Here is a 15304-nt window from a genome sequence, read left to right as displayed (position 1 = left end):
TAATGGATTATAATGCTTTCTGGAGACACTTTCAGGGTAATATTTATTAGCAGATAAACAGCTATTAACTTATTAAAGATAGCTCTTACACACGAACGGGCAAAAAATGCGGCTAAAATTAGAGAACACCAAAAACTCAGTTACAGCTACGTAGACTGCACTGGTAAAGTAGCTGAAGCCAGAATTCATTTCAGTCAATTCTAGCCTAGACCTCACATATCCTGTCTTATGCCAAGTCCAGCCAGGATAACAGTTGTTTTTGTTTGTCGTATCCAGGCTTACACCTGGTGGTTGAAGATTTAGATTAAGTGGACGGGAAGGCAAGGAAGCCAATCTGCATGTCCACCTTCAGGCATGCCTTTAAGTGTCCTGCCAAAAGACACAGCCGCATGCTCTTGAGCGGTGTCGAGGTGTTGTGAGCAGTGGGGCTGCAATGAATACGGTAGTCCGGGGGGCGAAGCCCGTCGCTGAGTTCGCCGAAGGCGAACGACATTGTGATGGGTCCCCCCAAACAAATTTGAAAAATTACATTAAATTTGGAGCGTTCTGAGCATGTCTTTACCCCAAATTTTGAAAAAAATGCATTCAAACTTTGGTAAAAAGTTGATGTATTCTTAAGCTATCATTTGAAAAAACTAACAGTAGCCTATTGCTTTGGAGACAAACTTTACTAGTATTGAGCTTAGTCTTGCCTAGCCGTTGCGTAAAGGTTCAAGTGATTTTGAGATGGACTAGCACTTCCTATAACGTGTTGAATACCCTAACTCTACTGACTGTACAATTGGTTGTTTTAATTTGACCGACTACTAGGCTACTGCTTTTAGTGCTGTGTTTAATTATAGCCAAACAAAAGAACGAATCACTGACTTCAACACCATTCATCATAGCACATGACTGGGGAACTGTGTCCTGAAAGCTAGTGCAATCCATTATTACCACAGCGAACTCGCAGCATTAGGCTAAAACAGGTCGTTAAAATTACATAATTATATTTAACTCTCTATGACAACTTGTAAAAAGTTAGTAGAATTTCATAAAACTTCACATTTCCAGTTTTTTTTCACTTCTATAATTTTCAATGTTTTGTTACTTCAACACTAGAGAGAGCTATTGAAAAATCTGGATGCAACCTTAAAAAATTGTCAAATTTGATGGTGCTTACCTGCTTACTATGGCTGGTCAAGATCTTATCATCCTTTAAACTTTTGCATGCTTATGGAACCCTTGCCCATTTTGACAACCTGTGAGACTGTGATAATGCCTCAAAATAGAATTTTTTGAAAATAACTTCATTTACAAATAGAAATATGCTTCTTTTGATACCAGTTTTAGTTCTATATGACCATCGGCTACAAAGTTAGAGCACTTTCCAAAAAATTGACCTTTTTGCGACCTTTAGTGCGATGTTGCTCGGCCACTAGAGGGAGCAACTGAAAATTTTTAGTGAAACAGATGGTTTTGGACAATTTGCCAACTTTTTGGAGGGGCCACTTTTTCAATTTCAAAAAAAAGTTTTTTTTAGCCCACCCTACTAAGTAATGTCCCTGCCATGTTCAATGCCCCAGTTGAACGACTTTTTAGTAGCTTGAAGGACATTAAAACTGACCACAGGAACAGTTTAAAGAGAGAAAGTTTAGTTGGTTTGCTACACGGGTGCAGCCTAGTTTGTACCTTGAACCATTTGTACAGTCAGTTCATACCCTGAAAAGATCGAGAGAAAAAATTAAAAAAAGCCGAAGTCGCTGATTGCAGTTTAATAGCACAAAGCCGAAGTCGCTGATCGGAGTTTCCCCAAACAATTTGAAACAAACTTGAGGGTTAGGGTTAGCAGAAACTGCGGTTAGCGGAAACTGCAAAACTGTGGAAAAATGTTTGCGAAAACTGCGATCAGCGAGGGTTAGGGTTAGAGCATAGATTACTCTATGGTTAGAGTTAGGGTAAGCGGAAACTGCGGAAAAATGTTTGCGGAAACTGCGATCAGCGAGGGTTAAGGTTAGAGCATAAATTACTCTATGGTTAGGGTAAAGGTTAGCAGAAACTATGGAAAAATGTTTGCGAAAACTGCGATCAGTTAGGGTTAGAGCATAGATTACTCTATGGTTAGAGTTAGGGTAAGCGGAAACTGCGGTTAGCGGAAGCTGCGGAAAAATGTTTGCGGAAACTGCGATCAGCGAGGGTTAGAGTAGAGCATAGATTACTCTATAGTTAGGGTAAAGGTTAGCGAAAACTACGAAAAAATGTTTGTGGAAACTGCGATCAGCAAGGGTTAGATTACTTTATGGTTAGAATTAGGGTTAGCGGAAACTGCGAAAAAATGTTTGCGGAAACTGCAGTCAGCGGACTTCGGTTTTGAGCTATTTTTTCTCTCGATCTTTTCAAGGAGAAAGTTTTAAAATGTTGCAGAAAGAAACTGCAATTGATCAGCGACTTCGGCTTTTTTTAATTTTTTCTCTCGATCTTTTCAAGGTACAAACTGACGGTCCGAACTGTTCATGATACGAACTAGGTTGCATCCGATTACTCTATGGTTAGGGCAACGAGATATAACACGATGAGTGGATACTCACTCTTCTCTTAGTATTTCTCTTTATCTCTCTCGTTTCTCTACGTCGTTCGTTTCATGGTTCACTGTTTGCACATGGAAGGCTACAGACTGCGACCGTACGGGTGTACGGCGTGGTAAGAATGCACTAAAGCAAGGCTAAAGTGACGGCGAATACCACGAAGCAATTGGACTGTTCCGACCATAGTATTATTGTTAGGTGGTTTAAAAGTTTATTTTCGTTACCGCTTGTCTTTTCAGATTATTGTGTGAAATTTTGAAGTAGTTTAATTAGGATATTACAGGTCAATAAGCAGGGTAAATACATAGGCTCTTGCTAACAACAATATTAAATTAGTATAGGGTAGCAAAGGTCTACGAAATACGATACAAAACGACTGACTGTAGGCTATATGGTTATCAAAGTTTATCTTATCCAGCTATAAACAACCAACAGGGCTAGAAGAAGTTTGGCTTTTTATAACAGTGCAATGGAAAACAGTTCTGATAATTTAATCGTCGAGTATCTTGTGGAAATAACCAAAGATGAAGAATTTACATTTATTTCAATCATGTCTGGTACGATGAACGACAGTTATGCCAGATTTCAGAAACTGCCTTCAATGATTAATATGCTTATCCAGTGATCTCGTGGGATTGCTGTTGACTGAGCCAATCCCAATCTCTCTGTCTTATCTTCAAGTACGAAACTTGTCTTAATTCAGTTTGTATTTATTGGTCGATATCCAAAAACTTCATAATTATAAAGTCGCCATATAGATAACACAATTGTCTATACCAGCCAGTAAATGAGACATACTCAAGATGCATAAAACGGGGCAAGATGCATATTTTAACTTTGCCTACATTACCGTAAAAAATAGCACGAATTTACGATTTGTATACCATTAAATACTCTTGCCAGCATCTATGTTCAATACACAAACATTAACGTTTTGAAATTTACATTTCAGAGATGAAAATAGCAAAGTTTCACAACAACAACAAACGACTAATACGGTGCTTACAACTGATGAAATACACATAATAGAATGTATTGGGGGATACGTGTTACGAAAATTGAAGCGCAGTGCCACAGATGAACAACAAGGCATTTTGTCTAAACTAGAAAGTGACACCAGTTGCACAGCGGGTTCATCTATGATTGACACACTACAAAATGACAAATATGGAACATTACTGAAGCAAAGTCCTACTCTGATGAAAATTGAATGATATGTGGCACATTTACTAGTATTTAAATGCATCCTTACTGTTTAAAATGTACTTTTCTTCGAAGTGCTCTTCACAGATTTTCACTTTGTCTTTTTTAAACAAACTCTTGATGTTGTCATCTTGTCTATATGACAACACTATCTTTTCCAGATTTTCAGCCCATTCTTGTTTTCTTTACAATAATTCTTGCTAGGCACACTAAACAAGTGATGGCGTGGTGTGCCATTACTACATTGAGGCATACAGCATATTATCGGCATTATATCTCTGAGCTTGTGATTCTACCTATCAATTATTGCCTTTTCACTGTTTTATTTGTTACCTACTATTCTATACCTAAACATTAAATTGAGAGCCACTCTGATATCAATCATTCATTAATCTGAGCGGGATATAAATGCTATCATTATTATTATAATTTCACGATTCAACTAGCAACAGTGCAAGACTATAGCCTAAGGTTTTAAAAACATTGTAAGACTTACGACGCTAGTCTAGACGGCTTATTAGAAATTCAGGTCCTTCAAAATTGATTAAGTTGCTGACAGGCTAACAGTAGCCTGGCTGGGTTAACTTTAGGGCTGCACTAGAGTTTAATTTTAGGCTTCTGACAATAACATAATGTTAAATAATAGGTTGAAAATAGCCTAACATGTGGATAGCACCTTACCCATGGTACAAAACTATATTACTAATTAGCCAAGCACCTTAGGCGGTGAGATAGCTCAGTGGTACAGCTCAACTGCTCAACGCACATAAAATCGAAGGAACATCCCATCTAAAGCTCTTGTGATGTCCGTTTAATCTACTGCGCAAGTGTCTGTAGTGAAGCGTGACGGCCAACACGTAAAACGGAGCAAAAAGAGGAGTTTCCACTCATTGTGTTATATCTCGTTGGTTAGGGTAAAGGTTAGCGAAAACTGCGGGAAAATGTTTGCCGAAACTGCGATCAGCGGACTTCGGTTTTGAGCTATTTTTTCTCTCGATCTTTTCAGGGCAAAAATTTTAAAATGATTGCGGAAACTGCGATCAGCGACTTCGACTTTTTTTAATTTTTTTTCTCGATCTTTTCAAGGTACGAACTGACGGTCCGAACTATTCATGGTACGAACTAGGTTGCATCCTGGGTGCAGCCTAGTTCGTACCTTGAACCATTCGTACAGTCAGTTCGTACCCTGAAAAGATCGAGAGATAAAATTAAAAAAAGCCAAAGTCGCTGATCGCAGTTTAATAGCACAAAGCCGAAGTCGCTGATCGGAGTTTCCCCAAACAATTTGAAACAAACTTGAGGGTTAGGGTTAGCGGAAACTGCGGTTAGCGGAAACTGCGATCAGCGGAAACTGCGATCAGCGATACTGCTTTTTGCTCTGAGACTTGAGGCTTGAGGCTCTGAGACCCACTAACAACCGGAATGGCCCGTTTCGGCTAGTCCAATTCGGCGAGTGCCCTATTTGGCGAGAGCCCTTTGCGGCGAGTTCCCTATTCGGTGATTTTTTGAAATTTTTGGGTACCGTAGCCTAATTATCATTGCCGTTTTAGAGTTAGGGGGGTTAAGGGTTAGTGGGTTAAGGGTTAGGGGGTTAAGGGTTAGGTGGTTAAGGGTTAGGGGGTTAAGGTGTTAGGTAAGGGTAGGGTTAGGGGGTTAAGGGTTAAGAGTTAGAGGGTTAGGAGGTTATTTGAACGTTAAGCGACGTTAAAACGATGTAAAAGCGGCAATGATAATTAGGCTACGGTACTCGATAATTTTCAAAAAATTGCCGAATAGTGAACTCGCCGAAAAGGGCCCTCGCCGAATAGGGCACTCGCCAAATCGGACTAGCCAAATTGGACTTGCCGATTAGTAGCAGACCCCTAACAACAGAGTCATGTAGGTGTTGTTTTTTAAACTGCTTGCGGTATCTCTTGTTTTTTGTTTCAGAAGTAAAACTGAATGTAATAATGATTTAGGGAATTTTGATGTAATCTAGGGATTTTTAGACATAGTTTTGGGGACTTTCATGTTTTCATTTATGAGAGCACTGCTTGCCATTGCAATTTGCATTTCCCTCAGGGGTGGGCACTGAGCAGGGCAGCACTATACTATTATCTCTGCTTCATCAGTTGCCTGTTTTGTTGTTCAATATCCAGGTAGCAAGCATCTTCAATCTTTCATATCACAATTTCACATATCTTTATTTTATTTCAAGTCCTGGATATCGTGAGTTGCTGACATGTTTTTTTTTTGAAAGTTGCAACGATTTCATGCATAGCCTCTTTAGAAAGAGATGGAAATAGGTTCCCAAACATGATAAAAGCTAAAGTGTTGCTGTTTCTCTGTGGATGGTATTTTTTGAGAAACATACCAAAACATTTTTTAATTTTTACATTATTATGCATATGCCTTTGTATGCTTTTGAAGGTACGCCAGGTAAGCTACTGTATCATTATCTTTTTATATATTGGTTTGGTTTTGACTCTAACGTTGCTGGGTTTTTGTGGTCAATTTTTAATTTTAGTAGCCTACAGCCCAATTTTTTATGTTTTTTTAAATATGAGAAATAAACTTGGAGTTTTTTTAATTTGCTGGAATTTGAGAATTTCTCTGGGTAATTTTCCGTTCGTCATAAGAGGATGTGACCGTGTTTTCCGAACGACGCATTACATTTTTGCTCTCGACAAGTTAGAAATTCAATAATTTTATTCAACTGAATCAGCGGCGTGTACGATGTTTCTTGGGCTAGTAGGCCTATCCCTAAGGGCAGAGGTGGGCAAAGTTACTTTCAAAAGTAACTGAGTTACAGTTACAGTTACTTGGCCAAAATAGTAACTGAGTTACCGATTTCAAAAATGTAACTAGTTACAGTTACTAGTTACAGTTACTAGTTACTTTCAGTTACTCATAAATCTCAACATAAACGCTGTAAACCAAATTTAAACAAACAATTATTTGCGGGAGGCGCATCCATTCTCCTCAACATTTATTAGATGTATCACGCACCCTGTGGTGCAAATTCTTTTCTAGTTACGCAGTTGCCTTTTCCTAATGTAATTTGTTTTCCGTCTATCTGTTTTCCACACTATTGCTTATAATCGTTGCGTGTTTCTTGATGCTTATAGTCAGTTAGTTATAGTTACTTTCAAAAAGTTTAAATTTATTGTAATTTATACATATTTTCAGATTCCTGATGAGGGCTTAAGTTAAACCGAAAACGTTTGACTGTTAAACTACTTGTAAATATGTAAAATATATTGTTGTCATGCTCAACCCTGTGGTATTGTTGTGTTTTGCCTGTCTTTGGTACAAAAAAGCAAACTCTCTCCAGAAACTATATTCTCTTTAAATGCTCGAAACAAAGGAAATAATTTGTTTTCCCTGCTATGACTCAAGTTACTTAGACATCGACTTCCGATTTTGAATCGAGAAAACAATGATGTAATAAGGTTGCGAATAGTGAACGTAACACCGAGACTTCGGGTCCTAAATACTCCAAAACTACGGCTCCTGTACACCTCTGGCAGCTATACGACAAGCATGAACTGAGCTATCAAGTGTTGTCAAACACTTTTGCTAAACATTGCATAGAAAGTCACATATTGATCAATCACCAAAAGCAATTAATTTAGCCAAATCAGTTCTCAAAAAGCGCTAAAAAAGAGCCAAATCGCCAAACCATAAATATGAAGCCAAACGTCTTAAAAAATCGCCAGATTTCTGGATTTTGGCGATGAATTCGCCAATATGGCAATCCTGCTCCATAAGATCACAAAACAAGAGCGTCGCGCATGGGCAGTGCTGCTCCGAGTCCGATACAGCTGCGAGAAGAATGCATTATTGTGCGCAAACACGCATAAAGCATGACACAAACATGTGCAGAGAAATGGACGGCAATTAGAAACAGAAAGTTTAATACAAAAGTAACTTGTAACTGTAACTGTTGAAAAAGTGCTAAAATAGGAACTAGTTACCGCGTTTCGTTACTTTTGGAAAATAGTAACGAAGTTACCGTTACAGTTACTCGAAAAGTAACTAGTTCCAGTAACTAGTTACTTTTGTAACTAGTTACTGCCCACCTCTGCCTAAGGGTATGAGTTAGATACTACACAGAAGCATTTTACTTCAAAGTAAATTGCCTGCTAAAAACACTGCCTAAAACTAAAAGTAAACTTGACATTGATGAAACCATTTTTTTAAAGAAGTACCGGTATTGTATATAACTTTTTACAGCCACCAAGCTAATTTGTTGAGAGCAAAAATGTAATGCGTCGTTCGGCAAACACAGTCACATCTTCTTATGACAAACAGAAAATTACCCAGAGAAATTCTCGAATTCTAGCAAATTTAAAAAACTCTAACTTTATTGCCGTACTCACTACTCATATTTGAAAAGACATAAAAAATTAGGCTGTTGGCTACTGAAATTAAAAATTGACCACAAAAATGCAACAGCCTAACGATTGAATCACTTCGGGTCAAAATTTAGTTAAAAAAAAAAGAACGCTTCCGCGTAGTATCGAACTCATTCCCTCTTGAACACCTGCCCAAGAATGATTGTATGCGCCACCCAACCAGTTGACTAGAATTGTCGAATTTAGAACTTATATGGGCACTTTTTTCTTTTCTTCTCGTCTTTTCCTTTGAAAAAGAAAAAAATGCCTATACAGTGACTTCATGACCAGTCAAATGGTGTTTCAGATTAAAAGACCGGAGTCGGTTAAATGGCCACTGCCATAATATATTGTTATTCTAATGACATGATTTGGCATCCAAAAGTGTGTATATATATATACTGTATTTTACTGTGCTGTGTGGTACCTTAAGGAAAATTTTGTTTAACATCTAGATGCCTCATACATTACAATCCACATCAACTTCTCTGATCCCTGGAACAGATGAAGAATTTATTAATGAATGTAAGGCGGCAGATATACAGTCTTTTAATGTTATATATCAACTTCTTTGTTATCAAAAGAAGGCATGGACTGGTGAAAACTATGCTTACATTCTTGCACGGTATTTGAGATATGGTTGCTGGTGTGGTGGTTATCATGGAGCTGGAGAACCAGTGGATGCCATTGATGAGTAAGTATTTATAATTGCTCTTGTTGGTCCTTGTGCAGTGCTTGAAAGAATGTTGGCTGCATATCACTTGAGAAAACATGGTTGTATCTTGGTATGACACTTAATGATATGCCAGAAGTGTGCCAGCTGATCAAATAATTACATATTTTTTGCTGTTTTTACCTGTTCTTTATGAAATATTTTATGACATAAATTTGCTAAATTCCAAATTATAAGCATTCAAAAGTGAAGAAAATTTCTTTTTTCTAATTGTTTACATCCACCATATCCTTCATCATAGCAAAAAGAAAGACGAATTCAGCTGACTTTGACAAATTGAAGACAAATTTTCCTTTGAGCATTGAGCAATCATACTGTTAAACTAGAGTTTTTATTCTTGGTTTGCGTGGCATTTAAAAACGCCGATCTTTCATTACATTAAAGTATGAACATAACAGAATGTTAAAGAAGAAATCGCATTACAATCCAGGTTAAAATTGTTGTAAAATGGTAATTTTTTTCGACGAAGTTGCAAAAAGTTTCAAATTTTGCGATTATTCATTTATGTTTCCAACCATTTTTCCTACCATGATTGTGCTGACATTGAAAAACACTTGCGTTATTGATGAATTTCAATAAATTGTAATCTATGTTGGTTGTTGGTATGTTGAGTTAGATTGACTAAAAGCATTATATTGCCGTATTGTCATTTACTATGTAGGCTAGTAGAAAATCAAAGCCCAGTAAATCAATCCTCCATCTCTGGTCTGAAATTGTAGTTGAACTGAAATGAATTCAAGTTTGAAACGTATTATTTGTTACAGATACCACTCTTCACTTTCCTGCTTATTATATCATAAATTTAAAACAACAATCTTAAACAGCATGCGATTTATTGTGTTAGTTACTCATTTCTTGAAGGGTCCAAGAAATGAAATATATATATTCAAAATTTATTATTGGCAACTCACGCCTTACGTATTATCTACATAGTCTTGATTACTTTGTTTCAGATGTTGTAAAGCACATGATAAATGCTTTTTGGACGCAAGATTGGTGTCTGGTCATTCAGGAATGGATGCGTTTATGGCATTCTATAGCTTTACCTGTCACAAGAATGTTGTAACTTGTAGTAAGTTTTCATATCATTGTGTGCTTTTTAATGAGTTGTTTTTTTGAAGTTTTAGCCCAACCATACAATGTATAGCCTCGTCTATTTTTTCAGTGTTATTGTTATATACAATTTTTTTTTTATTGCAGACAAAACTTTGTCCATACAATAGTTAACACAAAAACGACAAAACAAGCAATCCAGACAGTATGACCAATTAATGATCAAAATAAAGAACCTGAGCACTGATAATGTTTGAAGTAGTCTGATTTGTAAATAATTAACGCAGTCAGAATTCATCAAAGAAATTATCAGACTGTTGCCGGAGTTAATACAGCGCTGGATAAAGGAAAACATGTTCTTTTTTAATAGAGCGTCAAAAGTAATAATATTACCATCGATTTGATGTTCACTTGCGCTCACATAACGTGGCAGATTGTATGTAGCATTCTAAACGAGTCATTGTAAGAAAACGAAAACGTAAAACGTAATCGTAAACGATTAAAACAAGAAAGACGATATTTATGCCACAGTTATATCCATGGGTAAAATGTAGTTGCTGGTCAATGGTCATGGAGTTCATTTGCTGCAATCTTCTCACATACTGCACTAAACTCGAAACTTTCTCTTTTTTCTATAGATGACACATGTGGCTTGGGAAGAAGACTTTGCGAATGTGATAAAATATTTGCTGCATGCATTGCTCCTGTTGACGGGCAGTGGAGATTTGACAATCTGTTTCGCATATCTTGCTGGTTATAGCAAGAAGTAAACTATCTATCAAGGCTTTGTCAGTGCGAGGATAAAAAGAATCAAAACCAAGTAAACGTTTAATGTCCTTAATTTTATGCAATATTTGCACTATTTCACTCTTAAAAGAGAAATGTCTTATCGTTTGTTATGATTTTTTTCCCACTCCAAGGGTCTATCTCTACGGGCTTTGCCTTTTACCACTCTTGAGAAGTGGCGGTGTCTCAGGATATGTGCTTTTATAAGTTGCCGTGCCGTTATGATCAAAGAGATATTAAACAGTGTTTTCTCATCAAAGAAAGTGTTTTTATAATTAATTATGATTCTATATCTGCTCTTATTCTTATGTAAAGGTGATGATAACCTGTGATAGACATTGAGTGTAAATTTCTGTTGGTAGTGTCGGTTGAGTCCTGGACGTTAATGCCGAGCAACCTAACTTTAAAGTGAATGTATTACTCGTTTTCAAAATGGACTCCGTTTTAAACCAAAACGTACACCCCGTTGGCTACCAATGTTTTTATTTCTTGCTGTTGTAGACAGCTAAGATAACCTTTGAAGTACCGGTACATATTTAATATTTTTGACGCACTTCGATTTGCGAAGCACTAGCTGTGCTTACAAAGCCATGTTAAATCAAATGTAGTCCATTACTAAAATGTTGTGCAGTACGCGCAGCCTAATATTATACTGTCATTATGAAATGAACAAGGTTCCTTTTAGACTAAGAGGTTCTAATAACTATAATGTTCATGCTGTTGCACACTGCCCTGGTGGTTTTATAACTGTGTTATTTCTCAGAAATTACTTAAACTGCTGAGTTTAAGTCCACTGATAAATGAGCGAAATTCATATCTGCGATGCACCCAGCGCTATATGAAAACACACATTCGACCGACTACCCTGTTATTTTACCGTGTCTTCAATTTTTGACCGATTTGTTTGCATTGGTATCTTGTGATAAATGTACACACGTTGATCCCATTGACTTTACGTTTTTAGTTGCAATTTCTGTGTTCTTGGTTTCTAAGCGAATGAACAAAATTACAATATGAGTGCAATATACGCACGGTGGTGACAGGTGTATTGAAATAGGTAGGCACTTTAACAAGCAGATTTCTAATAAACCACGAACCAATCAGAAGCTACGCTGTTCATGACGTCATGAAGGTTGCGTTTAGGAAGAATAATGAAAAACACAACTTCTAGCTAAATTAAAACAATATTTTGCCATCGGTTGACTTGGCGCATTGGGTTAGGGCGGTGGTAGTCATTACCAGGGCCCACAAGAGGGGAGGACAACCGGTGCATTGCACCGGGGCCCGGTGAGTTCAAGGGGGCCCGACAAAATGTCTAAATTCACGCGTTAAAGTTGATTTCAACGATTTTGCATAAAATATTGTTTTTATATTAGTTTTGTATGTTGATTGGGCCCCCTCATGGGTATGACCTTTTTTAAAAGTACAGAATTTTCAATGTTTTGAGTTCAGGGGGCCCGACAAAATGTTAAAATTTGCGTGCTCAGGTTGATTTTGCATAAAATATTGTTTTTATGTTAGTTTCGTATTTCGATTGGGCCCCCTCATGGGTATGCCCTTTTTCAAAACTACAAAATTTTCAGTTTTTTGAGTTCAGAGGGCCAGAAAAAATGTTTAAATTTGCGTGCTCAGGTCGATTTTGCATAAAATATTGTTTTTTATATTACCAGTAGTTTCATATTTCGATTGGGTCCCTCATGGGTATGCCCTTTTTCAAAACTACAAAATTTTCAATTTATTTTAGTTCAAAGGGCCCGACAAAATGTTTAAATTTGTGTGCTCAGGTAGATTTTGCATAATATATTGTTTTTTATATAACCGGTAGTTTCATATTTCGATTGGGCCCCTCATGGGTATGCCCATTTTCAAAACTACAGAATTTTTAATTTTTTTAGTTCAGAGGGCCCGACAAAATGTTAAAATTTGCGTGCTTAGGTCGATTTTGCATATGGTTTTTTACTGTATGTAGGCCTACATTACTGTATATTAGCTTCGTATTTTGATTGGGTCCCCTCATGGGTATGCTCTTTTTTATGACTACAGAATTTTCAATTTTTTACTTTCAGGGGGGCCTGACAAAATGTTTAAATTTGCGTGCTAAGGTCGATTTTGCATGAAATATTATTGTTTATGTTAGTTTCGTATTTCAATTGAGCCCATCATGGGCATTCTTAAAAAAAATACAGAAAACACATATTGCATTGTGAATGAATATTTCAGTTTATTTCAATGTTTTAATTTCAGTGTTAGTGTTTTAATTTCAGTGTTAGTCTGGGTGTTTTAATGTGAATATTTGGGTGTGTACGGTATGTTTTAATAAGCAATGATTGATCAGGTTGGGTTGCAGTCATTACACAGAAGATATTCTATGCATTTTTCTGACATCTTGTCAATTTATGACACAAGCAAGCAGTGACAGTTATGTGTAATCATGTTGAACTGGCACAATTTTAGTTGTATAGGTGTAATGTTGTTTAGTGTGATATTTTAAGAGTTTAGAAAATAGTAAAAAGTATTGAAATATTGTTAGAATTGCTTAGCAAGAAGTCGTTAACTGTCACTTTTTCAGTACAAAATGCTCAAGTGTTTTTTTGTTTTGGATATGATATCATACTAATTACATGTACTGAAATCATGGAACTTCTCTAAAATATAGCCTGAGACAGTTACAGTATTTTTGAGTTTTTAGGACTTGTTGAATGATTTTGCTATATTGGAATGCAAGCAAGTTTCGTGGAAGTAGTGCTGGAAAATAATTTTGTCCTTGTAGCAGTCTAACAAAACTCGAAAAAAAGTTAAAAGATTAGTGAAAGTGTGATTTTTTGAGTAAAAATCATAGATCTTTACTTCTGTTGAAGTACAGTTGCTTTTAACTCTAGACAGAACCAGAAGTGTCCTAATTGCAATGCAACTTACTTTTTCCAGCACTGCAGAAAGGTGTTGATTTTCAAAAATATGCTTAGTATATAAACAAATATTTGTTTCGTTGAAGTTTTTCTTTTCATTTGTTTTCACTATTTATTTTTTAGCAGTCTTCTCCAGCCAGGCCAATCCAATCTTACTCTTGAATTTCAGGAACAGTGTCAATATTGACTCAAAATCAGCCATTCTGTAGTTATGCAGGTATTTGTAAAAGTATCGATACATAGTATAGTGATAGATGTAGGTACATTTACATTGATAGGACTTGAAAATAGAAATATTTTCAACTTTGGTTTCTACTGACCACTTGCTGTAGAAATGAAGAGAAAGTGACCCTCAATCGGACGTGAATGCAGTTTCACTCAAACAAGCAAAGAAAACTAAAGGAGTAAAAATAAGAAGCTGCCTAAAGTGCCTATTGATCCTAAAATAAAGTTGGTATTTCTTAACGTCATGAACAATAGCAATGCATTCATCCAAGTTTGGTCTCCTAGTCTCTGCTGATTTTAAGGTCAGAAATGATATTGTACGGTATGTTAATGTAAAGCTGTATGCACACTACATACATATGTATGTCAGCCATGCCGAATAGTGTTGCCATTTTTATCTTCAAAGTGGCTATTTTTACCCACTTTTTGCCATGGTTACAATCAGGTGTTGCCAGAGTTAGGATTAAAGTTAGGAAGGGTTAGAATAAGGTTAGGGTTTTGATCTTTGCCCATGACTAAAATTTTTTTCCAAAATACAAATTTTTGTTTTCAACAGCTATAAACTTTTCCTCAAATTAGAGCAGAATTCCTTGTCTGGCAACGCTATTGACTATGTACACTATGTAGTGTAAATATAGCCACAGCCTTTTATCTTTGTGTATAACTAGTGTGTATCTGCGTATTTAAAGTCATAAACACCATTACAATACTGCATTCTTTGTGAAATAGTAGAGTGTTAATACTTTAACCTAATCTATTCTTTGTATTATTTTTTAAATAGGTCTGGTTTTAAAATAAAAACACTGTGCGGAACACCATGTATGCACTGGCCTTGCGGATTAACGCGCACCGCAAATTTTGCTTGTGATTTGTGAGATATCACACGACATGTCGCGCTGGGGGGCCCGGCAATAACATCTGCACCGGGGCCCGGCAGGGCTCTTGGAGGCCCTGGTCATTACAATGACGTGGGTTTGATTCCCACCTCTGCTATAGCTCTTTTTTCTTCTGTAATTACCAGATAAAGTTCAAAGTAATAAACAATTCTCTGGCTGAATTCTGGAATGGTCAACAATTGGACAGATCACGTAACATCTAATTGGTTCGTGGTTGGATTGGACAGAAGTCCATGGGCTGGATATTTGCATGTTAAAGTGCCTTTCATTGAAGTAGGCATCTTTCTATTTTAGTTATCAAACGAGCGTCATCAATGAATACCATTTCCATGAAAAGTTACGCCAACAAACCTTTCGTGGTAGTCTTGCAGCTGCGTTTCTTGTGACGCAACAAAAGGTAGCTGGCGAGACGACTTTTCCCAAGAATTTCAGACTTCCAGTCCAACTCCTGTACCGTGTACTCATCTGATGTATTGTCCTATTGGAATCGTATCCAAACAAGGCCCGATAGTCCAGTTGACAGATTCATTGCCCTTGCAACATTAGAATAAAAACGCGCTTC

The 15304-nt window shown here is 36.8% G+C and overlaps 1 protein-coding gene across 3 annotated transcripts; it reads left to right on the top strand.

Moving 5' to 3' along the window:
• The first annotated feature begins 5730 nt into the window (after positions 1–5730).
• On the top strand, positions 5731–11963 carry LOC145778366 (basic phospholipase A2 2-like). 3 transcript variants are annotated; one of them, XM_082589859.1, is made up of 4 exons: positions 5731–5905; positions 8599–8837; positions 9830–9948; positions 10568–11963. In XM_082589859.1, the coding sequence occupies exons 2-4, from the start codon at positions 8599–8601 to the stop codon at positions 10687–10689; spliced, it is 480 nt and encodes a 159-aa protein (XP_082445985.1). In that variant the 5' UTR covers positions 5731–5905; the 3' UTR covers positions 10690–11963. The 3 variants fall into 3 exon arrangements, with proteins under 3 accessions (XP_082445985.1, XP_082445970.1, XP_082445977.1); XM_082589844.1 differs by lacking the exon at positions 5731–5905 and adding an exon at positions 6058–6185; XM_082589851.1 differs by lacking the exon at positions 5731–5905 and having other exon boundaries at positions 8522–8837.
• The last annotated feature ends 3341 nt before the right edge of the window (positions 11964–15304 follow it).

The sequence above is a fragment of the Aplidium turbinatum genome, chromosome 1, assembly GCF_918807975.1.
Source record: "Aplidium turbinatum chromosome 1, kaAplTurb1.1, whole genome shotgun sequence".
Lineage (NCBI taxonomy): Eukaryota > Metazoa > Chordata > Ascidiacea > Aplousobranchia > Polyclinidae > Aplidium > Aplidium turbinatum.
The sequence above is the reverse complement of the archived record's forward strand: the minus strand, read 5'-3'. Positions and strand labels throughout refer to the sequence as shown.